Source organism: Folsomia candida, unplaced genomic scaffold, assembly GCF_002217175.1.
Source record: "Folsomia candida strain VU population unplaced genomic scaffold, ASM221717v1 Fcan01_Sc008, whole genome shotgun sequence".
In the NCBI taxonomy this organism is placed as follows: domain Eukaryota; kingdom Metazoa; phylum Arthropoda; class Collembola; order Entomobryomorpha; family Isotomidae; genus Folsomia; species Folsomia candida.
In genome coordinates, this window is record NW_019091200.1 from 2,261,542 (window position 1) to 2,280,843 (window position 19,302).

Sequence of the window (19,302 nt, forward strand, 5' to 3'; positions counted from 1 at the left end):
ATGCTTAATTCATATAGCTTGAGAAATTCGTCCAATAACGCAAATTTAAAGTAACCAAATGAATAATTAATGAATAATAAATATTTTTTCAAATTTTGAGTAATTTTGACTAATGAATTTATGATTTTTTTCAATTTTAAAAATGAATGAATTTTGAACAAAGAAATCTTTTTGAACACGTAGGTCGATTGCAGCCGGTCTCAACGGCCAACAACCACCCCCATCACATTGGCTGCATCACAATGAATCTCATTTGAAACCTCTCCTCACCACGACTGGGGGTGGAAGAGAAAGCATCCTCACTGGCGGTGGTGGTGGGAGTAAAATATCCCAAAAAAGTGGGGGTGGCGGAGGCGAGGACTTTCCCTTAAACCATCTCAGCATGAACGTGTCCTCGATAAATGTCGAGACTCGAGGGGGCGGTGAAGCCATCACGGTCGGCATGTAAATTTTCAAAAAGAATGAAAAGTATTATTTCTATTTTTATTTTAGTTTACTTTGGTCGGCCAAAAATAGCGTATCTTTTTTAAAAACTGTTTCTCACACCATAAAAAATTGTGCATTGTCGTGAAAATAATTTTAGGAATTCATCATGGGTCAAATTTATAGTGCCCAACCAAAATTTTTTTTCTTCCAACCAAAATCAATGATTTTCGCAACCTTAAAATTTGCGACCAAAAGTTTTTATTTGTCCAACCAAAATATATAACAATATAACCAAAAAATGAAACATCCAACTAACATAATTACGTGAATTGAATTATCAAATCCTTCGATTATATTTAAATCTAAATACGAAGTTCAAAGCAAACATTTAAGGTAAACCTGTTTTGCCTATCTCAGGTATGCATGACAGGTTCAGTAGCAAAGTAAACTGCAATCTCAAATACTCCCTCTCTTCTCTCTATACATTTCCAATATTGTGTAATATTTTACGACTAAAAATGTCTGATTTTCAACGTTTAAATTATCAATCCAATTCCGAAGAATCCGAGGAAGATAGTCCACCACCAGCTAAAAAACCAAAACGCATTCACGAATGAAAAAGAGTCCAAACGTTTAAGAGTATTGACGAGGCGAAATTATATGCCAAAAGTGATGGCCATTTCCAATTTAAATCGACACGATCGTGCTTCGAAGGGGAAAAACTTTATTTCAATTGTAAAACCACTAATTGTCCCAGCAAGATTTTTCTTTTCAAACGAAGTAAGAATGGTATTTTATATTTTGTAGTACTTCGATTTTAAATAAAGTTTCGCCCTTAGATAATACCTTGGATGTGGATTTATTCGTTACCGAAGCAAATCATAATCATGATGGCATGAAAATTGTTGGAATACGGAAGGAAGTCAAATCAAAAATTGAGACGCTCTTTGGAAGTGGCATAACAAAACCGAACCAAATTATCTGTCATCTTCGAAATGAAGGATTCGACGTACCTTCAAAAATGCAGATAACAAACTTTATCTCTGTTATAAGGAAAAAAACTGAACCGGCAATTGTTTCAATTGGTCAACTTTGCCAACTTTGTGAAGAAAATGAAGATACTCCTGTCGACGAGGATCAGCCCTTTTTTGTAGGCAAAATAATCGACGCTACAGAAAAAAAATTTCACGTGATGGCATCGACCCTCAGGCTTTTATCAAATTCTACTAAAAGTAAAGCATTGCACGCTGATGCTACTTACAAGTTACTTTTCGAAGGATTTCCCGTTCTTGTAGTTGGAACAACGGACAAAAACAGGCATTTCCATCCTCTGGGAGTCGCCTTATCATCTGCTACATATAGGGAAAGAGTTCCTTTGCGACAATTTTTTGGCTGTATTCTTAAGCTACTACGAAATTGGTCTCAAGATAGATGTCCCGAGTTCCCAAACCCAAAAATTTTTCATTTAACACCGTCTATTTCCAATTTGTTAATGTCTGCATCATATACATGGGCTCGGGAAAATAAAAGCGTTCGCTTCAAAAGCGTAGAGGATACTTTAATCCAGTGTATTTGTCCAGCAAATGGTATGTCATTACGAAAGGAAGAAATTGACAGAGTCTTAGGATTATTTATGCGGATGTCTTGGAAGAAATTTGAGTCGTATGCTACTAGTAAATCGAAATTATGGATTGTTAACTTTAATTTGTCTAATTGGATTACCTCTAGTTGTTCTTGTCCAATTTTTAAAAAAGAGTATATTTGTAAGCATATAATTAGAATTGGTATCATCAAAAAAATAATTAATGTCCCCGAGAATCTCAAAACCGATTGCATCGGATATAAACCCAAAAGAGGTCGGAAAAAGATTGTAGGAAAAGCTTTGGTTGTTGACTAAATACAAATGTTTCTCCTAAATTGTCAAATTTTTAAAAAATTTTGTTGTATTTGAAAATTTTACTGCCTTAGGTTAATTATTCTGCTATTTAAATATTAAATTATTTGGTTGTAAAATTTTACATTTTGGTTGGATTAAAAAAATAAATTGGTTGCAAATTTTGAAGTTGCAAAAATCACTTGTTTTGGTTGGAAGAAAAAAAATTTTGGTTGGACGGTTATACTCGCACCCTATAAATATAGATATTCAATTGATGTTTCTAAAAAACAATGTAAAAATAGATGACATTTTTCAATTTCGAAGAAAACTATGTATAACTGCCGACAAGGGAAAGTGAGCGTGTGACCTTTGGTGAAAACTATATTTATTTTTTAAAGAGAAAGTGGAGAAAGTTTTGCATTTGAAATGAATGGTGTTGGTTGTTTGATGTCTCAATGTTCGTGGGTGGATAAATACATAAAGTATGGTGCGAATGAGATGATATGATACTGATATTTGTGGTACTCTCTCTCCTACGTATTTTTTTGTACCTATCTAACAATACACATGTTACACATGTTTCTCACGGATTTTCTTAAAGGTAGGAGTAAAAAAATCAAGCAACTAAACACAAACAATAATTAGTATGGTAGTTAATGACTTACAGAATTCATGGATTTAAGGTTTTAAATTTGGTAAAAACTTTAATTTTCACTATGCGAAACTATACGGGGTCACATCCCCGCTTTCCGATGATGGAAATGCGCGGTTTAGTCAACTAAGAACCTTCGCCATTCCGTGAATTCGGCAGAAGTGCCACACTAACTGTGGTTTTTGTTTAGTTACTTAATTTTTTAGTGCTGGTTTTAAGAAAATCCGTGAGAAACATGTGTGACATGCGTATTGTGAGTACGAGACAAGAAGTCACTCTATATTCTTGTCAGGATTGATTGAACGTGGTGCTAATCGTATTTATACACGTAATTCTGTACAATGTGCGTAATCATGTTACGTAATCATGTTACGTGATCCACATTCCTATTCCTTACCTGTGTATGTAACAAAGAATCCGGAGAAAGTTGATCTAAATAAATATCTGTAAATTATAAATCTTAACAATTCTTGCTGTGCAAAAAAATAGTCAGTAAATACTTTTAAAATCCAGACTTTAGTACGTATGTACCTACATAAATACAAAAATATGTTAAATGTATTCTCGTGACCTGTATGTATTTATGTATTTATTGAGAGAATAAAAAATATCTAAATGTTGTTATCTGTCGTACAAACGAAAGCGCGTGTTATGTAGCGGTTGCGTTTATTGGTCTTTATTGTCTTCATAAGATAAGACGTTGCTTTGGTCGTAGCTTTAATCAGTAGTCACGCAGCTTCAAAAAGTCCAGGGTTTCTTGCGGGTTTGCTATTTTTATGGCACTGTAAAGCAAGAAATTCGAGAAAGTGCAAGAAATATACGCATCTACCCACGTGGCATTTGCATTTCTTGCAGGTCAAAATACCTGCAAGAAACCACTTTCTTCCGGTTATTTCTTGCAAGTGGTTACTTTCACCCGAAACACTGACTATCTCTTACATAGCTAGACTGACTGGATTCCTGGATTACCTCATAAATACGCGCACGTACGTACGTAAGTAAAATCCTGAAGAAGAACGTGGACCAATTGTTGCACGTAAAAGTAAAGTAAGTAAAAAAAAGTCCCATTCTCTCCCCGTCCAATTTACTTTCTCCGGTTCGAATAACTCCAAATTTTCTCCGTGGCTGTCTGTTGTTTCGTTTCTGGCCCTTTGTACTCGACCCGCTCTTATTTAACTAGTGCAATAATAGACCACGAAATGTTTCCTTTTCATGGAAAAAGAAACTATTTTTTTGGGAGCGCAACAATGAAAACAATTTTTGACTAGGAAAGGTTGACTTCATTCGGAATGAAAAAATTGCTCTTTTTTCATGAAAGTTGTATAACTTTCTTCGTTTCATAACTTATGAATCATAAAGAGAAAAACAGTTCGTGATTAAAATCAAATGCTTTCTTTTGATCTTTTCTTCTTCTGAAAAGAGGTAGATTTGATACATTGGAGAAGATTATTATTAATTAAAACATGAGCATAATTACTATTACTGGACAAAAATAGATAAAATTTCTTGGGGAAATATTAGGACAGATGGTCCACCCGAAAGTCAATTCAGCAGGAATAAAGTGACCAAAAATAAGAATTTGGGACAAAATGGGATTAAGTAACTTGCCGCAAAATTTCTTTGGGTTCGTGGATGAATTGCAGGGAATGATTCGGTTCGAATTGAATCGAAATCCTACTTATTTTTAAACCCAGTTCGCCTTCCGGAGAAAGTGAGCTTTCACTTTGTAAGTGACCTTCGAGCAAGGAAATTTATGGCTTTCTCTCTCAGTCACTCTCTCTCCAAAGCTTAATAAATCCTTATTCACTTTCTCCTGCTCCGCCTCATTTTATGCATGCCAACTCATTTACATCGGCATATTTCTTCTTTCACCGTGATGAAAGGTGTCTGGCGACAAAGGGTACGCATTTCTGTAGGCGTTTGTACACACATTTAAACAAACGACTTTATCTACATTAATGCCCGCTCTTCCAGAATTTGACTGCACAATCCAATCTGCCCGTAATCCCGCCCAGCCAAGTTTCGCACTTTCTCCAAAGTGCAATTTTCATACGTATGTTTTTCCATTCCCTCTCAGCAGCAGTCAGTTATGTATGTGCCCATGGTACATAATTGTGTCTGATATTGATTCAGTAAACTATATGACACAGTTGGGTGCACTCATTCACTCGTAACTATTATTCCACTTATGTAACTTTGGATGAAAACAATGCATGAATGTTGATTTTGCACGAGTAAACACACGTGTTTAATAAGTTTCACGTCAAGGACAATGCAATAATTAATTGTGTTTGCTATTTGCACGGTATGATACTTACATAGGTAATGGTATGTCTTCTAGCAGAGTGAAAGTTTGATAGGAAACTTCCTTTTGAAGATCTCAGAATGTCGTTACGTTACATGTGTCGTCATTATTGTTTTGTACAGTATGATACGTAACGTCATGTTTTCTAATAGTAATTTGAGTTGCGTCTGTAGAGTGTGAGTTTGACCGTAGCCAGTGACCGCGGAAGCGTTGGGACAGAGGGGCAATGCCCCCATGGTTATTCGATGTCCTCATCATCTGCCCATGTTATATTAACCCCTCCCTCCCATATCTATCCTACAATGTTAATGCCCCAGATGTCCCCACGGCTTCCGCGGCCACTGGGAGAATTCAGGCTACTCAAATGTATGAGCATGATGCATTAGCCGCGGAAGTGTGGGGACAGAGGGACAATGTCCTACGATTGTTCGAGGTCCCCATCATCTGCCCATGTTATATAAGCCTAACCCTCCCCTATCCGACAATGTTAATATCCCCAGATGTCCCCACAGTTCCTGCGACCACTGACCATGACGATGAGAAGCTTCCTTTTGAAGACATCTCGTCATGCATGTCGTGACCATTACACGACGTTCAATGTGTCATCATTAATGTTCGTGGATAGTGTGAAACAAAATCTTGCCAGGATTCAGGATGCCCAGAGGGAATCGACTCCTCGGGGAAGGAGAAAGTGAAGGGAAAGCAATTGGATGTCGTGTCAGTCAGTCTGTGTCAACTGAACCTTTTTCCTTTCAGACAGGCTGTGATCTTGCAAAAAATATATGAATTGCTTGCGTAATAGAAAACCGAGCTAACAATTTTACAGAGTTTACTTACAACAAAAACTTTACGACTTTCACCACGTCGTAATTACGTAGTTAATAATTAAATACAATTTTATAATTTGTGAACTTCTATTTAGTAATTTATTTATGAATTACTTACATAATTGAAACCTGGGCCAACAATTTTGCACAGTTTACAACAAAAACTACGACTTTTACAATTCCTTAATTATTTAAAAATTGAATATAAGCTTACAAATTGTGAAGTTACATATTTATGCAATGTTTTTTGTTTTTAGAAAAAATCATGCCGAAAAGTGGGAAACTTTGACTTGATCGTTTCCGCAGTGTTGCGTAAACTCGGAAATTTCATATACCAAGTGCAGTACTTATATAGGCATGTAAAGACCCAACTTTGTCCTTTCACCGCTTTGTCACGCAATGTATGTCGTGTAAATGCAGGAAAAATCTCCTCCGCCTTTTTGTTGCTCATCTTCAGGGAGCAGATTATCCGTGCCAAGCAGTTTGGCCAAAGTGTCACGTCTCCCAAATGATGTGAAGACTATCCCGTTGAACTGACTGGGTAGAAATTGATACCCAATTTTCATTTCATGCGTTGGAACCGTGTTTGTTGGCCATGAACTGCAGAGAAGAGCATTCGAACGGCTTACTTAACAAGGGATAGCCTTTCAGTTTTATTTTACTTTCTCCAAGTTTTCAAACAGAACGAGTATCGTTAGCCGTGCGGATGAACGTGATGTTATGGCTGGGAAGAGATTTCGTGATATTTAATGACCATAATTTCTAACTTCCGGGTATGATGTGATATCCTCTTGAAAAATGTGTATGCCTTGAAAATGGAACTGCTACCTATGCCATTAAATATGTAAATTGGATTGATAACTATCTCCTTTTTTCATTTAATTTGTATGTTGCAAATCTGAAGTTATTTTAATATGGACTAATTTTCTTCATTTATGTACAAAAAATTGTCCAAAATTATTTTCAGAAATGAAGAAGCGATCGATTCGTATTTCGGAACGATTAGTCTCGAAAGCGACAATGTTTTACTAAAGCGCTAGCTGACTATCTATGTCACATTGTCAAGTTACAGGTCACAGCCCTATAATTAGCGCCAGCTGCTTTATGGCATTGTTTTGTCTGTCCGTCTGTCGGAGAACGACTGGACACAGTCAAACGCGGTTTTCGCCTATGTGCTTAAAATTTTTAGCTCTAGGTAGAGTTCAATAATTGTGTCAATCGGACCTCCGACCGTGAGTACGAGGTCAAAGGTCATAAATCGCATAATTTTCATTTCGTGTCATTTTACATTTTACTTCATTTGTTCATTTGACACGGTTCATTACAAAGCAAATTAAATATTGATAAGTCTCAAAACTTAGAATTTTCTCATTCAATGGTCAACACAGCTTTAAAAGTGCCTTTCAAATTAGCTCGAAAGAATTTTAGTATGCTTATCCTCGTAATTATGAATACTCCATCCTTCCCGAATGCCAATCGTTTCTGCCATTTTCTAAACTTGGCGACGAATTTCCGCTCCTCGTTGGACGAAAATTTTGCAAGTTTCCATGATTTTAGCATCGATGCTGACATCTTTTGAAATCTTCCTCCCACTTCTAACACGGTGGACCACAAGTTATGCACTGTGCTGACCCATAACAAGAGCAATACCTGGAACAAAATCCGTATCAATTTTATAATGAAATTGCGATTCATACTCGCAGTGTTTCGTTTCTTGCGGGTTTGCTACATTCCTTGAATTGTAAAGCAAGAAACGCAAAAAAGGCAAGAAATGCAAGTTGCAAGAAAGAAAGTGCAAGAAATATGCGCCATGAGCTGCAGCGGCTGGGCGTAGTTTCTTGCACCTTGAATTTTTTGCGAGTCAAAATAGTTACAAGAAAAAACTTTCTTGTAGTTATTTCTTACAAGTGGTACTTGCAAGTGTTTCGGTTTTTGTGAATTTGCTGCATTTCTTACATTGCAACACAAGAAATGCACGGTGCAAAAAAGTGCAAGAAATATGTGCCATCTAGCCACGAGCCGTATGAAGTATAGCGGCGGGAAAGGGTTTCTTGCGCTTTGTTTTTCCTACGTGTTAAAATAGCTACAAAAAACCACTTTCCTGCGGTTATTCTTTGCAAATGAGTGGTTACTGCATTCGAAATACTGCAAACTAGTAAAAGGCTTGACTTTCACCGTGTTAAAAATGTCCGTAGTATGCCAATTTTTGATGATGGTGAAATTGCAGAAAAGAATGAAGTGGGAGCAGGCCCCATGACTGAAGACGATCAACAGTCCAAACGGATCCATCAAAGCCTTGTGGACAAGACGGATGCAAGTATATTCCAAACTCAGGTTTTCTCCACTTTCTCTCAGACTGTCAAACGCTAAATGTTTCGTGTTTCCCTTCATGTCAAACTCTCGAAGGACAAGTTGCATCGAAACTGCGAGACAAAAAAGACTCATTAGTTTAACGTAGGAGTGGAAGACTCATCACAAAAGTTGTAAAAATCAACACATTTTTAATCATTTCTCGACTTTGGGAATTTATTTTAAAATTCTGGACGACAAATTTGTAGAACAGGCCTTTGCAAATTTTAAAAAATATACGGCAGATTTTGACAGTTATTGACCTCAACTTCAAGAAGCCTCGTAACTGGCTTAAAAAAACTCACCGCCATTCCATTAATTAACTACAAATTGAAATTTGTCGCCCAGAATGTTAAAATAAATTCCCAGAGTCACGAAATGATTAATAATGTGTTAAAAATTAACCATTTTGGTGACGAGTCAATAAGGTGTCACATTTTTGGAGAAAGTGGTATATTTATTACAGAAATAGAGCGTGGCAATGACCACACACAGCATGACCAAGTACCAGGTCATGCCTGCGATTATCGTCACACCGAGAAGAGAGGCTGACACAAAGACGGGATCGTTTTTTACGCAGGCAGGTAAAAAAACTTGTCGCGGATGGACTCCATTTTCTGGCGAAGTGATGAAGTAGAACGTAGTGGCAAATGGGATAAGTGCAAATCCCGCTATTTCCAGGTGGACCAGGATCACCAATAATTTTAGGATCGGGTTCGTCTCAGGGTGACAGATTGGCATCCACTTTTCTGAAAATATGTGACTGTATAAATCAGTACATAGATAAAAAAAAATCAAATCTGCATAGTCAAACGCCAACCTTCACATATTTCGCAAGTTGAGCATAATTTGCAACGTTTTGCGAAATTTGTGAGATTTGCAGGAAACCTTTGCTGGAGAACCATAAGACTTTCTTTGCAAGTTTACCAAGCAAATGGACATGGGGCTATTTCTCAAACTCATTTTCACCATTACCAGCGCGAGAAATTACAGAAATCTATGCAAAACAACATCAAAATGTTTTGCGAATTCCCTCACGTCAGAAATTTTTAGAATTTCGCAACTTTCCTAAACGAGTTGCGATACGAAATGAGACGTTATCGTGAGTACGTTCCATATATTTTTCTTGCAATTAATTACTTACTATGAAATCGTGGGAAATAGCCGAAAATGAGGTTTAATGCTCTCGAGACGTTGTTCTGTTCAAGGTAAAGAATCATCGAGGCCACGATTGGGACCGAAACGCCGAAAGTAAGCACATATCCAAAGTGAAAGTGAGAATTTGAAGTCCAACTATCATCCCCGTCGAGGTAAATGTACATGACTTGACGCCACATGAGACACATGTAAGAAATCAGGATGACAATTGATCTTCCATACTTTCTTCGAGATCGGGTCGTAATATAGAAGATTTTCTCCGTGGGGTTAAAATGCATGGAAAATGAACCCATTTTCGTCGTCAGTTTGCACATTAAGTGAAGCAGGCGGAATAGACGGGTCGTGTACATTTTGCTGTTGTCAATGTGCTGACTGCAGAGATATTTAAATAGTTGACGGTGGTTCAGCTATTCTGAAACGCGTACATAGGTACGAATACATCCTGTAGAAAATTTCAAAATATTCAAAAATTTCAATTTCCAGCAATTGCTACATCAATTGCAGGAATTAGCAAAAAAAATGAGCGGTTAAACGTCAAGTTACAAGCCGCATGAAATATCTATTTTAATAAATCCCATATATTAGGAAATTATATGAATTCACTTTCGTGGTTTAAATGGCATATGAAGATACCGTTTTTATTATATGTAATCACGTAAGAACATAGCTTGCTCCTTATGAAAATAAGTACGCAGTTATGTACGTAGTTACCAAACTTGCGTAGGTATACATTGGACTTGGTATTCTGCACACATATCAAGTTTACACAACTTATCGTGCTTCCCATTTAATTGAACCAGGATATAGAAAATCGAAAAAGGTCACCCGTAATGAAATCCACACAAAGTAGGAACCACTCCCTTTTTCCCTGGAATGATAAATATATTCCTCAAGTCAAATGAATCTCAATTGGAGCAGCTAGCATAAAAGAAATGTTGTTCAATAAGAAAAAATGTGAGAATGTGATGATATCCAGTTAATTAATAATTATCAGGGAGCTTAAGTGCAGCAGATTTATTAACCCTACAAAAATTGGGTGTACAAACTTCATATTTATCAGCGTTTCTAGTGACCTCCAAAAGCTGCAGTTAATTAATAATTACATAACTCTCAAAGGAACAGAGTTATGTAACCCGACAAAAATTGGGTGTAGGCTCTACTTCATATTAATCAGCGTCTCCAGCGACCCCCAAACCGGCTTAATCTCTCAATTAAAAAGTCATAAGTACTTTTCACTGTGTGATTTAGTACTTTCCGTCAAAACGAGAAGGCCAATTTTTATGGGGGTACATATCCTCGAAACTAAATTCCAATCAATACCGGATATCAAGTAACGTTTTAATTTGGCACGAAATCCCACAAGAAAATCAGTTAAGAGGTGAAATGGCGAACCTTTTTGTACAATTGTTCAACTCAATGTGCTTAATATCAGCTTTTGCTGCCACTTTTCCTTCCACATGTGAATTGAATTCGTTCCATCACGAATGAATCCCTGTAAGTATATAGGAGATGAAGATAACATACAATTTTAATCAACCTTGTGGGCTCGCCCACGCCTAGAGGAAGAAGAAAGGTTCACCACAGCTTATTCCTACGCCTTAGTTAGTACACATGAGGTACATATGTATTAGTCTTGCCACAAGTTGATCCTGAGTTGAGTTGAGGATGAGTTTTGGACCAACTCAGGAGGGGAGCTTGCGAGGTTGATAATAACAGATCTTGGTGCCCTTTGGATATGTGGTAGGGACCCATGAGTGTACTAAAACCCTGAAGTAGTTTGACTCCATGGCCACATTTGCGCCCGCCACACCCACTCAAAAATGCCCAAAAAACGCTTTCACTCGAGTTTTCACTCACTCAAATCCACGTCAAAAATCCAATTTTACTCGGATTTTGAAATTTCTTTCACCATTACACTCCCAGATAGTTGCTTTCTGCAATCCAATATCAAACTCAATTTTGCTGATGACTATTTCGCAGGCATAATTTGCGTTGTTGATTACTACAACAATCCTCATTCCGAATTGCAATTTTTAAAAATACTAAAAATTTCGAAAAAATTGAGTTTGATATTGGATTGAAGAAAGCAACTATCTGGGAGTATAATGGTGAAAGAAATTTCAAAATCCGAGTAAAATTGGATTTTTGGCGTGGATTTGAGTGAGTGAAAACTGGGGTGAAAGCGTTTTTTGGACATTTTTGAGTGGGTGTGGCGGGCGCAAATGTGGCCATGGAGTCAAACTACTTCAGGGTTTTAGTACACTCATGGGTCCCTACCACATATCCAAAGGGCACCAATATCTGTTATTATCAACCTCGCAAGCTCCCCTCCTCAGCTAAGCTCACCTTAATAAATAAATGAGTCAAGTCGAGTTGAGTTGAACCTTCAAGGTCAACTCTGCTCAAATCGACTCACTTTAAGTGAGTTGCATATCTTCGCATCATTACCTGTTCCCTTTAACTCGTAGCTAAGACGATTGTCCTTTTGTAAGAAATGGTTTAATTCGGGAGTAAGACAAAAGTCGTTCTGAAAAATCTTGGGCACGGCGCGGAAGGAAGACAATTGTCGTTTTTAAGGGATCATTGATTTTCACAATTTTCTCTCCGTGGCCTAAGATTTGTTGCAATTTTGGGGGATTTCTCCTATACCAACATAATGTTAAATTTGAAAATTTTCTTACCAAAATTTGGATATTTCCTAATAAAGCATTGTTAAGTTTTTGATTTTTTAATTTTTTAGAGTTTTCTTAAAACTCCTAAATTCCTCTTCCCACACCATGACCACCACATACCCGAATTAATGCATTTTCTTGTAGTCAATGATGCTCGTTAAAGGGTTAAGCAGGGTTCGGAAAAACCCAGGGTTTTATTCAAAAAGTATCGACCCAGGGGTTTTAATGGGTTTTAATGGGTTTAATGGGTTTTATTGGGTTTTTTGGGTTTTAATGGGTTTTAATGGGTTTAATGGGTTTTATTGGGTTTTACTAGGTTTTACTTAAATAATACACTGAAAAAAATTTTCACAACTATTGCAACCCAATTCCAGTCATACATATGCAAATCCTTGTCCATGTTAGAATATGTACGTATCTGTTCATATTAACTGATGACAATTTAATACCATTTGGGACCATAATTAATTCTTTTTCCTGAATACTACCTCTCATCATAATGAAATCCAAGTTGACCAGAACGGCAAAAATCTTGTCTTGTAAGCAGTTCATGTGAAAATGTCCCCCATACGACACATTTCCAAGCATACATATTGAAAATTAAAATATAAGCTTTTTCTACCTCCAACAGAACCTAAATATGTCCCTATTAGAGAGAAATTCAAACCAGCAAAAGCTTCCAGGGCTTTTGTGGTTGAGTAAAAATTCATAAAATTTGTAAAGTTTTTCAAAATTTAATGTTTCCAAATTTAATAGTTTTTAGCGATCTCAAGGTGCATTATTACTTCTGGAAAAAATCGAGTATTTATGGATAACGAAATACATTATTATGAGCAAAAAAAGTATATCCGTAAAAAGAACTTGTTATGGTCTAGAGTAGTATTAAATAATACATGATCAGTTAACCTATTCCGAAATTACTTTTCTGTATCACTTGAAACCTGTGATGGTAAGGGATGGATTCGTTGATTTATTCCTGGTTTCAAAACGTACAATATTAAAGAACTAAACTGCTTAGCTGCCGTAAAACAACTTCGTCTCACGTATGATAGATGTTAAAATCCATTAAAACCCGAATAAAACCCATTAAAACCCAAATAAAACCCATTTAACATGGTAAAACCCAATGGGTTTTATTCATTAACAACCCATTAAAACCCATTAAAACCCAAAAAACCCAACCCAATAAAACCCTGGGTCGGAATACCCTGGGGTTAAGGGCTGCTGGCTCATGAGTTTCAACTCAACTCATTGAAGTTTTCAGCATTAAAGTTTTAAACTCAGCTCAGCTCATTAACGTGAGCTCAACTCAGGAGGGGAGGTTGTATACTATCAACTCCCGGATCTCGATGCCCTTTGGATATGTTGTAGTGTCCCATGAATGAACAAGAACCCTGAAATGGTTTGATTCCATGACCACATTTGTGCCCACCACACCCACTTAAAGGTGCCCAAAAATCGCTTTCACTCCAGCTTTCACTCATTCAAAACCACGCCAAAAATCCAATTTTTCTCCGATTTTGAAATTTCTTTCACCATTATACTCCCAGATAGTTGTCCTCTTATATCCAACATCAAACTCCTCCTCAGCTCATGGCTCAACTCAGTTCAGCTCATAGCACAACTCACGGAAATTGAGATAAATTTGGTTAAACTCACCGGAAACACTAGTAAGTACTTTGTAATTCAGGAGAACGATTACACCATCTACTTTCTCTTTGGAATTAGAGGGATTGATTTCGAGGCTAAATCCGTCATCTGTCTGAGAAGAAATACTAAACATTTCAGCCTTACATAATACATACTAATCATTAGACCACTTTGTCACGTAGGATGAAATATGTGTTACATAAGTTGTTCAAGGATTCGTGACAAAGAAACGGGAAATTACGTATGAAATAATGATTGGTTTCCTGCTATATAAATTATTATTGCAGAATATAATTTCAGGGCTGCACTATAAATAAAATGAGCTAAATATCTTGGTCATTATTGTGTCCCAAATATCAATTTTTTCATGTAAAATAAATTGAATGCAGGGGGATTTAAATATAGATTGGGCCAAATTCAACCTTTGATTCTACATGATTATCTACTATATCTGAGTGTAGAATAATTTTTCGACGACAAAATATTTATACAACTAATATTTATGAAAATTTGTTGTTAAAAAATAACTCACCAGTATGAAAATCGAAATTTTGTCCAATTACATCTTGGACAAGAATCTGCAGAAATTTGCTTGCCTGGAGATTTGGTTAAAAATCTTCTGTGGGATTAATTTTGCACACAAAATTCTGCACGTTTACCTACATGCATACACTCTGTACAAAACTGTATATATAGAAATTGCACCTTTGCGAAACGTGCAGACCAAAAAAAGGTATAAATTTTCCTACGGGAACTATTGTATTACAGGAATTGAAACATACTTGTCGAGCATTAGATAATTAAAAATAACGAAAATGTAAGGTTTGCTTACATAACACGACTGTTCAAATAAGGTGACCTTAGCATAGTTTAGTTTTAAATAGCAAAACATTTTCTACTGTTTGGTCAACTGGTTTGAAAAACTTAAATATGCTTATCATTTGTCGATAAGACCTCGCCCCATTTGTCTCAATACTTTGACCGTGGAGGGACAGAGAATTGAATAATCTCGGCTAAACTGAGTTCAATTAGGTAATGTACACACAAGCGTGAAATGTAGATCAATTCGACCGCAGGTAAATAATATCTCATCAGACAAGGCAAACATAATGTTGAAGGAAATTAGTATTTAAGCCGGAATTTTGTTATGGAAAATTCATCAAATCATCGAATCATCTCATATTCCAACTTCAAAAACTATCAGGAAACTTTCCCCTCGGAAATAAAATGTTTACCAAAACGCAATTCAAAATCTTCTTAGCGATTATCACAATTCTTGTGGTAACCGCTCTCGCAACGGAAGATGTAAATGAAAATATTAGATTTTTTAAAAACATTGGCTCATAATTAATTACCTTTTTTCTTATGTTAAATAGGTCATGACTCAAGATGCCGAAACTCTGCTTGAGCGAGAGGCCAAGTGTAAGTGATAACTAACTAGTTAATTAACTTTTGTAATTATATTTACTGTAAAATTTTAACTTTCTCCACAGGGCTCCCACCCGGTATTTGGATTCCATTGCCAGGACTCAACCCAACCAATGGCACCAATTCGACCGGATAACACGATTAGATTCAACGGGAAACAAATTATTTATTGCACACTTATTTATTTATTTCATACAATTTTAATAAAAGTTTTTGGCCAAATATTTATGTCATGAAATATCGTCTATTTTCTAAAATTGTATTTCCACTAATTTAGCGCAGAATCACAGTTTAAACACATTGACAGGGTTACGATTGTCAATAAAAGCCATATTTACCAGAAGTGGTAAAAATGGCGGTAGGAAAAATACCTCTTTCCCACTTTTACACATAAAATAAGTGAGAAATTGGAAAAAGTATTTTCACAGATATCTAACAGATTTTCCCCAATTTTACCACAGTAAATCCCATTTGTTCCCACTTTCTCACACCTGCCCTGAGAAAAATGTGTTTTACAAACAAAACCCTGGACACTATTGTTGAATACGACTCATTCATATGACACCAAACCGATAGAATGAAGCGACATGAATAAACATTGCCCTACACCAATTTGCATACGATTACCTACATACTTTTAATCGTAAACGATCTCCTCTTCTTCCTCTCTAATCAAGTCTTGATTATCAAGAGTAAGTCATAAACATTTCTCATATTTCATGTTTCGGGTCAAATTACATACTTTCGAAGCACCATGCAACGATGTATGAACTGACATAGTTTTAGAGTAAGTATGCCCTGGTGAGATCATTACGTTGATGAGCAATCAGACTTTATTGCTGCTGTTGCTTCTCATATTTCGCCTCTCCTTTCACTAAATTCTAACTCCGGGATGCTTTTCAGTCTCGCTCATGAATTCCAAGGGAGAAACGGCGAGACGGGAAATTTGAGACGACGGGTAACCGACCTAACCTAACCCGAAATGAATCACTAAAGTGAAAGTAAATGTGCTCGAGTGAAAGCTGGATAATGGTGAATGCACTTTTTCTTGAATAATGTACATCATACATATTTCTAGCCTAATAAAATATGACAAATACATTTGTAACACGTTACTCTTATCTAGTCTTATTATTAGGCCGATATAATGTGGGAAATAGATTTCCAAATTGAAGTTTTTACTTTCTCGCTTTACCAAATATTCAACAATATTTCCACCGTTTTAAAGTACCGACTTATTGCATGCTTGGTTTTTCTTAAGGCATCCATTATAAAGAATAAATACATTCTAAATATATAGCAGAAAGAGAGAAAAAGGGTTGGAAAACTATTTATAAAATGAAACGGTTTAACCCGTGCATCAATCTACTATATACCTAAATACAACAGGCTAAACCCTTTCTGTACTTTTACTCGATGAATATTATTACCAATTCTCACTTAAATACATTATTATTATTACATACATTACACTCGCGACTTGAAACGAAATAAGAATTTGTTGCCACCACGTTTGAAAGCATGTCGAATCTCGTAGTAAAGAACGAAGTAGAAGACGAAGAAAATGATAATACAAAGGTATGTAGTTTTTTTTAATTCTGAAGCAATCATTTACAAAAATCATACCGATATTTACTGGGACCTTGCAATATAAATGAAATTTATATATTTACATATTCTTCCTTCCTCGTTTCATTAATGCTTTTGACGACAAAGCTGGTCATGCTCATGCTAGTAATGGTACAAGTAAATGAAAAGGTTCAAGTTCTCACATTTAAATTTCACTAACTTTCCTTGTTGGCCATAATTAAATTATAATTATTATTTACCAAGATTTTGTTGCATATTTTTTTGGTATTTACAATTCATTTCACTTTTCATTCTGAGCTACAAAAATTTACGAAATAAAGCACTGTGGAAATGTAGCTGTAAGTACAAGTTAATAAGATTTTTGAATGGATAAGCTGCAATTCGAACAGAAAATGTATAGATAGTTAAAAATATTGCACATTTCTTTGCAGCCTGGTTTCTCGGTTATGACGTTACACTCATCTTTTCCGGGGACTAAAGAGTGGAACGTTGTTTACACCGTAATCAAGATAAACAATGGGCAAAGCGACTTTAAAGTTTACCATTCACACTATCCAGACGGGCTGATGAAAGTGGCCATCGACTTCGAACGTCGAATTATATCGCTGGATGCTGGACAAGGCGAAGTATACATTCTCCAACCTCCCGAACGGATTATTAATTGTGTCTGCGATTACACGCGGATTCATCACTGGCTGTATGTGAAAACTACTCGCCAAAAATCAATTGTTATTCAATATGATGACACGGCCAATGCTATTCGAGCATACAGCATGATGACAGCACTCAAGGAATCATTTTAGCATTTTGAGGGAGGAGTTAGATTTTTCTAGATTTTTCTACAATGTCAAATTTTTCACTGATTGAAACAACTTATTTTGTAACCTTTCTCAGAAGGCGGATCGCCAATGTATAGATAATCAAAATTATGGAACGTTCAAATTTTGGTGACAAAATCTTTCTCTATTTACATATGGCTTGATAATTAATAATGGAAATTCGAAATATTGACAAATAAAGCAAACTTTTTCCTCGTTTTGATACTAAAACTCCGTGTAATAAAAATTATTTCAAATTTTGAAATGCACACATGAATAAATAGTTCAAAATGCTAGTATTTAAGTATTTTTGTATAAGTATTACTGTACCTTTTTTATAAGGATAAACTCATTGAAATTGAACTCATATCATCAAAATGTATGCATGTTTCGGATTTGTTTTGTATAATTTAATCCATTCACGGAAATTGGACAGAATTTCCAATTTGTTCAATTTCAGATGTTGTTACAATTTTTCATCAATCTACAAATTACGTGTGCCAAGAAAATTTGGAAAGCAACAAATTCTGTGGGCGTTGGTCTTCCGGTGGGCGCTTGGTAGGTCAGAGGTGAGTGCAGTCGGGACGGACTGGGATGAATGTTCCGGAAGGTCACCACACAGTTTGGAGGCGTAAGGCCGTATGTGCGATCGGCAGCCCCACTTATGATGTGAGATACACGAAAGTTAATGTTTTATCGGAATTTAGCACTCGAAATAAGTCACCGAAATGTAATACGCGTCCCCCGAGAGTTATAGTTTTTACAGAGCAACTGGTTATCAATTTATTTTACGTAGCCGGAGGATTTTACATTTATGTATCAAGAAACCAAAATATATTTAGAGGTTGTGGAAACTGTAGAATTATGGGGGACTTTAGGATGGCAGTGGTGGAGAGAGGAGATACGTCTTGGTAGACACCGGAACTCCGTCTGCCAGGATTCTTGGACAGAAGACAGTATATGTCCTTGTTGAAGGAGACGATGTCCTTCAGTCGATGTATGGATAATTTGGAGTGAGTGGCCGGTCGAGACATCAATGTATGAATATGGAGACGAGGAAGAGATAGGAGGGGAGGATGCATATGATATGCATAGTTCCCTCAGGACCCCCCGGGAAAGTAGCGGTAGTCCCTACCGTGGAGTGGGGCCAAAGTTGAGAGGAACGGGGCGAAAAAATCGGACGTGTCCATGTGGAGTTGTCGTCTTGGGGCGGCTGGATGGCCAGTGTCACCATCGTGGTAGATAGGGATGCGGGGAAGATTGTGTTGTCGGAGTCGTCGTCATCCGACTTGAGGAGATCGTCCTCTTCTTGGGGTGGGAGTTAGCTGTAAAAATTAAACAAGATTGGACGACCAAATTAATATGTATTATGGTCAAAATATAAAAAATTGTAGGGGTTAGTAATTTTCACACAGATTTTTCGTCTCTTCGGCAGTTTGTTTGTAAAATTGACATGTACGGAAAAAAAAGTAAAAAAAATTCGGCATATCTGTGTGACAAGATTATTATGTATACACACCAAAATTTTCGGGAATGATTTAAGAATTGACT

The 19,302-nt window shown here is 36.4% G+C and overlaps 3 protein-coding genes and 1 long non-coding RNA gene across 5 annotated transcripts in view; 3 read left to right on the plus strand and 1 right to left on the minus strand.

Annotated features, from left to right (window-relative positions):
• Positions 1 to 3,596, plus strand: part of LOC110853179 (neuropeptide CCHamide-1 receptor) — a 40,272-nt gene extending 36,676 nt beyond the window's left edge. For both annotated transcript variants that reach the window (XM_035854463.1, XM_022101425.2), the window contains exon 9: positions 184 to 3,596. In XM_035854463.1, coding sequence (XP_035710356.1) covers positions 184 to 448 — 265 coding nt within the window. In that variant the 3' untranslated portion in view covers positions 449 to 3,596. The remainder of the gene's footprint in view (positions 1 to 183) is intronic.
• A 3,756-nt stretch (positions 3,597 to 7,352) lies between these two features.
• On the minus strand, positions 7,353 to 14,696 carry LOC110853180. Its single transcript, XM_022101426.2, has 7 exons — positions 14,448 to 14,696; positions 13,925 to 14,027; positions 10,986 to 11,085; positions 9,580 to 10,461; positions 8,900 to 9,184; positions 8,262 to 8,509; positions 7,353 to 7,736 (listed from the first exon to the last, which is right to left on the minus strand). The coding sequence occupies exons 4-7, from the start codon at positions 9,941 to 9,943 to the stop codon at positions 7,455 to 7,457; spliced, it is 1,179 nt and encodes a 392-aa protein (XP_021957118.2). The 5' UTR covers positions 9,944 to 10,461; positions 10,986 to 11,085; positions 13,925 to 14,027; positions 14,448 to 14,696; the 3' UTR covers positions 7,353 to 7,454.
• A 365-nt stretch (positions 14,697 to 15,061) lies between these two features.
• LOC110853527 lies at positions 15,062 to 15,567 on the plus strand. The gene is made up of 3 exons (XR_002548226.2): positions 15,062 to 15,220; positions 15,292 to 15,337; positions 15,409 to 15,567. It is a non-coding gene; the product is annotated as an uncharacterized LOC110853527 (long non-coding RNA).
• An 823-nt stretch (positions 15,568 to 16,390) lies between these two features.
• Positions 16,391 to 17,875, plus strand: LOC118436452. Its single transcript, XM_035854585.1, has 2 exons — positions 16,391 to 16,921; positions 17,365 to 17,875. The coding sequence occupies exons 1-2, from the start codon at positions 16,865 to 16,867 to the stop codon at positions 17,734 to 17,736; spliced, it is 429 nt and encodes a 142-aa protein (XP_035710478.1). The 5' UTR covers positions 16,391 to 16,864; the 3' UTR covers positions 17,737 to 17,875.
• The last annotated feature ends 1,427 nt before the right edge of the window (positions 17,876 to 19,302 follow it).

Coding starts and splice junctions, on each gene's coding strand:
- LOC110853180 (XM_022101426.2), bottom strand. CDS start 9,943: ATGTACACGACCCGTCTATTCCGCCTGCTTCACTTAATGTGCAAACTG. Junction 8,510..8,899: donor CATTGCCACGCTCTATTTCT/GTAATAAATATA, acceptor TTTGTCTCGCAG/TTTCGATGCAACTTGTCCTT. Junction 7,737..8,261: donor CTACGGACATTTTTAACACG/GTGAAAGTCAAG, acceptor ATTTTGTTCCAG/GTATTGCTCTTGTTATGGGT.
- LOC118436452 (XM_035854585.1), top strand. CDS start 16,865: ATGTCGAATCTCGTAGTAAAGAACGAAGTAGAAGACGAAGAAAATGAT. Junction 16,922..17,364: donor AAGAAAATGATAATACAAAG/GTATGTAGTTTT, acceptor ATTTCTTTGCAG/CCTGGTTTCTCGGTTATGAC.